We start from the raw sequence: 6,767 nt of genomic DNA on the forward strand, positions 1-6,767 counted from the left end.
ATTGATTTTATCTTAAATTCTATTCTCTGAATTAATTATGTACATTTATGTTTCATTTGTTTGTGTTGTCTCTGATTGTGTAAGAAACACATTAAAGCATACACTTCTGTACATATATTCATCTCTAATGTGGAAAACATGATAGGAATGAGTGAAACCCACCAAAGTGGTACATTCAGTTCAATTGTGTGTTTCTCAAGGTAAATGTGACATTTGCCCAAAGGTGATGTCATCCAAGTTTATCAACAAAGTACTCAAGAGCCATATTTTCTGACATTGGTGTTATTGAGGTTTTTGACATGCTTGGTTAGTGGGAGTTTTATGATCTCATTTAACCAAAGATATTATGGTGGTAAAAGCCAAAGTTTAAAGGCTGTGCTTGTTAAGATTTATTGGCAGTGCTTAGCCAAGGTAATTGACGATATTTTGTCAGAATTTGTGATGTATGTTGGTGTTTAGCCTATGTCCAAAGAAGTGGTGGTTTACCACAGGCGGTTTGCCAAAGTTTGTGATTTATGGTGGTATTTAACCTAAATCCATGGAAGTGGCAGTTAGCCATAGGCGGTATGCCAAAGTAAGATATTAATTCAAGAAAATGGCAGTTTGCCAAGTGTTGATTAATATCAAAGTTTTCTACCTGTGAGGTTTTCAAGGTAGGCTGATCTTCAGATCAAGAAAGGACCTATAAGGAGATGTATATTTCATGTGATCACAGGTATGATATCAACTTTTATATATATGTTTCCATGTGATTTGGATTGATAATTTTCTATTGTCTGTAACATTAGATAGTTATATGCCGTATATTGAGGTGTATTTTCTACTATTGTTCAACAGTAGAGATTATTGATTGGATCAAAGTTTGTTTGAGTGGTGTTCAGTCTTGGGATTATTTGACCAGGAGTCAATGGAAAGACATCAGTATCAGTGTAGCCCAAGTGGGAGATTGTTAGGATTTTTATGTGGGCTTAACTGATACCGATTGATCCATTGGGCCCAAGCAATTATAGACCCACTCTGATTAGGAAACTCCTAGCTCTTTCCATTGTGAGAGTGGAATAGGGTTTTAGGGATTCTATTATAAATAGAATCCATTGGTCCCTGCAGCCATTACTTTACTTAATGCCTTATTGGTTTTGGGAGCATGGCTTTCTCACAAGAGCAAGTGCACAGAAAGAAAGGAAACCCTAGAGTAAGAGGCTGCAGAAGATCTTAGTAGAAGGACTTCACTTGCGTAGTTCGTCATTATCATCTTCATGGGAGTAATGTTTAACGACATGGGATAGAGGTTCATGATCTATGTTCATGGGACACAGGTACTTCTTTATTCCCATTTATGGTTCATGTCATGGTTGTCCCATTGATTATTATAGATATGGTAAATCTATATGGTTATGTATAATAAGATGGGAAACTTTATTGTTCTTGGTTTAGCGACTACACCTATAATTAATCTTTTATGATTGGTTGATGATTCTTGTATTCTAAACACTATAGGGTTATTCATATGTTTAATATGGTAAAGAATCCCCAATAGTTTTTATACAGAACAATATCCTCAGATTTTATGCTATTTGTGACGATTTGATGAATGTCCGTCTTGTGTTTGATGAGATGCCAGACCCAAATTTGGTCTCTTGGACAAGCATGATCTCTTCTTATGTACAACATGGTTTTAACGACCTTGGTTTGCAGCTCTTTTGTTGTATGTTTCATTCGGGATTGCGACCAAACGAGTTTGGGTTGTCGGTGGCACTCAAGGCATGCAGAATTACAGGTAATTTGATGATGGGTAAGGTCCTTCATGGTCAAATACTGAAGTGTGGATTGGAATTCTGCGGCTTTTGTAGTACTTGTTCTTGGACTATATGTTGAATATCCAAATTCAGACGATGCACGCCGATTCTTTGATGGAATTCCAGTATGGCGAAGATCTGAAGCCTTGTGGAATACATTGCTTGACAGTTATGTCCAGGCTGCTGATGCTGAGGAAGCTGTTGAGTTGTTTCGGCAGATGCTGCTGTTCGATATATTGCCTACATGTTTCTCTTATACAATTATGATTAACTTATGTGCTGACAATTTGAATGTCTACCTTGGAAGGTCCTTACATGGCTGTATAATTAAGGTTGGCTTTGAAACCCATGGTTTTGTAGGTGGAGCCCTTGTTGATGCCTACTCAAAATTAGGAGCCTTAAATGATGCCTCTAAAGTGTTTTGCATTCTTGAAGAGAAGGATAATGTGGTCTGGAGGTACTCTACTATCTGGTTTCCATCAGTTTGGCGATGCCAAACAAGAGCTGACCTTGTATCTTGAATATTTATCTAAAGGTCATGAACTAGATCCATTTACCTTCGCAAGTGCATTTAATTTGTGTTCAAATTTAGATTCTGTAGGAATTGGGTCGCAGATACATTGCAGTTTCATTAAGAGTGGTTTCTTGCTGGATTCTTTTATTGGGAATGCTGGAATGACTTCTGATGCTTATAAAGCTTTGGTTGAGGTTAGAGTTTAATTCCGAGGATAGAAAAGCTCTGAAATTGTTCTATGAAGGCATGGATCCCATCTTTTATTAATACTTATGCTGGGAAGAGACCATATGGTAGCTTCTACTTCTATTATCTAGTTCCGGGCTGGCCAATCCACTGCAATTACTACAAAAGATACTTCTTCATTGAAGACCAATACTCAGTTCCAATCCAGTGGACTATTTACTCTCTACCCTTGTGATGCACCCATCAAGAACCACACTTTGGTAACTATGTATCCTTCTTCATGGTAGCCATTCCAGCCATTCCAGTCATGGACTATCATTATCTAAAACCATAATAGTAGTAATTATTTATTTCATCATCATTGGGAGGTGGGTTGTTGTTGAGTAGTCTTTTGGTTAATGGATGTTAGTGTCTCTATTTATCATGAATTTCTATTTTGATTGTGATACATTTGACATGCAGTTGAAACATTTGTGTTTTGCCTATTGTTCCCAAAATACTAGCTTTATCTAATGCTATTTATTTTTAGCAGATATTTGCATAATTGCATATGATAGCTTTCTTGTTTGGTATATGTACTCTACCATCTGTCCTTAGTATGGGTTACATTGAATTAATTAGCATTAGTCCTAGAATTGTCTTAGAGGTGTCTTTGGCTCAACATCTTGGACTCAACCTGTCCCTCTATCATCAACATTGTCACTATCATTCTCATTGATTGGATCTGCTACGGATGTATATTTCTATTCATTGCCTTCTCTTATGTGTGTGTGTGTGTGTGTGTGTGTGTGTGAGAGAGAGAGAGAGAGAGAGAGAGAGAGAGAGAGAATTCATTATTTTTTGTGGGATGTCTCTTCTATATATCATCATTCAAGGTGAATTCCCAACTTCATCCATGCATATTTCGTTTTTTTGATTCTATATAAAATTTTTTGATTGATACAACTTTCTTAGTCTATGTGTTTCTCTGGTATAGGTTAACTGGAGCTGGCTCTTTAAGTACATGAGCGTTATAAGTTAATTGGAGCTGGCACTTTAAGTACATGAGCGTTATAAGTTAATTGGAGCTGGCATTTTAATTACATGAGCGGATCAGCAGGCTGATACCAATACATTGATTTAAAACCTTGTGTTGAATAGCATCTCTAGTTTAAAATTTTTTGATAGATCGGGTCATATTAGGGTTAAATGAGAATCATTCAACTTTTACTGAAAGCTGTGAAGAGCATTAAACACCTTGTGTGAGTGGCCCCAAAGAGATAAGAGGAATCGAAATCACCACACGTTTCTTGAAGCGAAGGTCCCTTGACATTATGATGTAGCTGAATATTCTATACTTTCATGTTATCCTTTGTAGTGTGATTATCATTTTAACAATTCAATACAAATAGAAAGGAACGCGAAAAAAAAAAAAAAAATAATGGGCTCTAGTCAATGCGGGTTAACAAATTGCATTGTATCAAATACCAACACTCCGTTAACTAATGGGCCGCTCAAATTGGTCACACCATTTCTCTAAGAAATCCCTCTTTGCCATTTGATCATGTATGTTTCATATGTTTATTATAAGCTTCAACAATAAAATGAGGATTATAATATTCAAAAAAAGTTCACAAAGAAACACATATTTTGTAGTTGACTAATAAATAAAATTTTTCCCTCTATCTATGGATTAACATATTTGAAACACATGATAAATGCTATCAAACTGACTATTAGAAAAATAAAGTTAAATATGCAAATGTTTGTCCCACATTGGTTGTATTTTTTGTCATCTTGGATCACATAATGCCTATATATTTTATGGGTTTCATGTTGATACATGGTTTTTACGGTTGCCTAAACTTATAACGACATCTTATATAATTATGTCAAATAATTTTACCATGAAAAATAAATTGCAAACAAACATTGAAAAATTTTACGTTGAAACAAACGGAGCCTTAATTCAAAATCTTATAGGATCACTAGAACTCACCATATCTATTTTTTAAGAAGTGCATAGTTAAGAATTTATATATATAATAAGTGGGGGAGGGGTGGCAAAGGGCCTACAAATATCTCAATAAAATAAAGTATAAAATAAATAGAATTTGGGTTAATTTGAATAATCTTGGCGTTGGAAGAATTTATAATAATTTATTTGTTCAAGGAATCAACTTGGTTATTTAAGTACAGAAGAAAATTCCGTTACTTATTAACCTTTATGTATTAGTATATATTTATTTTACTATTATTTACATTTTTTTTTTTTTTTGGTAGATACTATTTCTTACATTAACAATAGGGTTGGTCTATTTCTATTAACAATAACAATAGCAAATCAGTATCTTCATGTGTTTGTGTAGTTGCTTGTACGTGTGTGTGTGCATGAACACGCTAGTGCGTCAATGCGAGGGACTACATGTATATAGGATACATCTTGTTATCATCAAGCTGGTGAAGTGATAAGTTGCACTAACATTCTTTTGGTTGTCGTTTTTCATATTCTAAAAAATGATTAAAGTTAGGGGTAAAAAGAGATTTTTCAAAAATAATTTAAAAGTAACTTATCATTATATTATTTTCAAGAATTTTCTTTTTTCTTTTTCATATAAAAATTCAAGAGTTGATATTGTCCATATGAAATGAAAAAAAATTACTATTGTTGAAAAATAAATGTGTAATATTTAAATTAATTTTGCACCATCTTTTTCACCAACTTTGATTGCAATAAGATTTTAAAATATACATATATATATATATATATAACATTTTTTTTTAATCATTACAAACTAACCCTATAGGAATACTTGTCAAATAGATTTTTGAGTATTGCCAAGCAATGAGGAAATTCATGGACATACTGACATAAGTATATGACCCCAAGTCCCCAACACCAACACGTCTTGGGGATCCAGACAGTTGAATAGGGAGATAGGAAAATAAGAAAATAATTAAAATTATTATTAGATAGATGATTGATGATGTAGCTTAATGTTAGGTTTGCATATCTTTTTGGGTTATCTGATGACTAAAATCCTACATGACATGTTTAGACTTTAGATGAGGCTCATGAGATGGATGTGAACTCTATTTTGTGAATTTGACAATAACCTTTAAAATTAAAAGATTGAGACTTCTATTGGATAGGCATGCATAACAAAGAAATCTTCATAAATCGAGAAAACTCTTTGAAGCATCATGTGGACCAAGGCCATGGATTTGAACCATACTTTGAACCAAATTGGTTCAACGACATTCCTTTTTGTTTGAAAAAAAAAAAATCACTCTTGAAATTTGTAGGACGATCATTGAGGTACGATCAACAATCATTCTCATTGGTATAATAAAATCGAAGAACAGACCATGATCTAACAAGACAAAGTCAGCGACAGATATTGCATTGTTGAAGTCGCAACTTGGAAACACAAATTCAACCAATTGGATCAAAAGATCAACCAACGTTTCAGGGTTGGGTCGGGTTCAGGTTGAGGTCTCAGCCCAGCCCAACCTAACCTTGCTCAAAATTTAATCTGGATTTTTTATATTAGAATGTATGACTTCTATTGGTATTTCATTTTTTTATATTTTTTTAATGTATAAGATGTGAATGACAAAAATAGATTAATTAAGGTTAATCCAAACATTGTAGAAGCCAAGGTCAATCCAATCCAATTCAGTCCGACTCAACCAGACCCTAACAGGGTCAATTGGTGTCAATTGGATTGGTATTAAACCGACAGGGTTGGAGCTAAACATAAAACTGACAGTACTAAGTTTGATTTGATTGAATTTTGAGAAACTAGAGAGTTAGTTTAGGGTTTCTAGAAACCCAGCCGAACCTATCTTGTTTCACCCCTAGTCTAATCTATCTAATGCATTATTAGAATTTGTAAGGCTTTACTTCCCATAGTAGGTCTGAAGTGACAACTACGGCAGTTGATAACATTTGACAGGTCCTCACAATAGCATAAATATTGGTTAAGAGATTTAGAGACTAGAGAGCAAGTGTGGATCTCTGCTATGATTGGATGATGGCGATATGTGCTCTACTCCCACCTCTTTGAATATACTTCATTTTCCATCACTCCCCTTTGTTTAGCCATTTTAGAAGATAGCTGCTAATTTAGTTGGTTGGTATCCATTATCCATAAATTAAAGTTTAGAGACTTCAAGAGGTCATAGTTCCTTTCTCCTGCCTGCACAAATTTCCAATTCAATATAGGGAGCCACACAAAGCAGCGATCTTCTATCTTCTTCTTCTTTTTTTTTTTTTTTTTTTTTTTTTT

At 34.2% G+C, this 6,767-nt stretch overlaps 1 protein-coding gene across 2 annotated transcripts; it reads left to right on the top strand.

Annotated features, from left to right (window-relative positions):
• Positions 1–1,543: 1,543 nt before the first annotated feature.
• Positions 1,544–2,966, top strand: LOC122080359 (putative pentatricopeptide repeat-containing protein At3g23330). Of its 2 annotated transcripts, XM_042647316.1 has the most exons (3): positions 1,544–1,777; positions 1,890–2,253; positions 2,389–2,966. In XM_042647316.1, the coding sequence occupies exons 1-3, from the start codon at positions 1,588–1,590 to the stop codon at positions 2,429–2,431; spliced, it is 597 nt and encodes a 198-aa protein (XP_042503250.1). In that variant the 5' UTR covers positions 1,544–1,587; the 3' UTR covers positions 2,432–2,966. The 2 variants fall into 2 exon arrangements, with proteins under 2 accessions (XP_042503250.1, XP_042503249.1); XM_042647315.1 differs by lacking the exon at positions 2,389–2,966 and having other exon boundaries at positions 1,890–2,381.
• Positions 2,967–6,767: the final 3,801 nt, after the last annotated feature.

This window comes from Macadamia integrifolia, chromosome 5, assembly GCF_013358625.1.
Source record: "Macadamia integrifolia cultivar HAES 741 chromosome 5, SCU_Mint_v3, whole genome shotgun sequence".
Lineage (NCBI taxonomy): Eukaryota > Viridiplantae > Streptophyta > Magnoliopsida > Proteales > Proteaceae > Macadamia > Macadamia integrifolia.

Excerpts from the sequence above, each read along its gene's own strand:
- LOC122080359 (XM_042647315.1), top strand. The coding sequence starts at position 1,588 with ATGAATGTCCGTCTTGTGTTTGATGAGATGCCAGACCCAAATTTGGTC. Across the intron at positions 1,778-1,889 it reads CAAGGCATGCAGAATTACAG|ACGATGCACGCCGATTCTTT; the intron begins GTAATTTGATGA and ends ATCCAAATTCAG.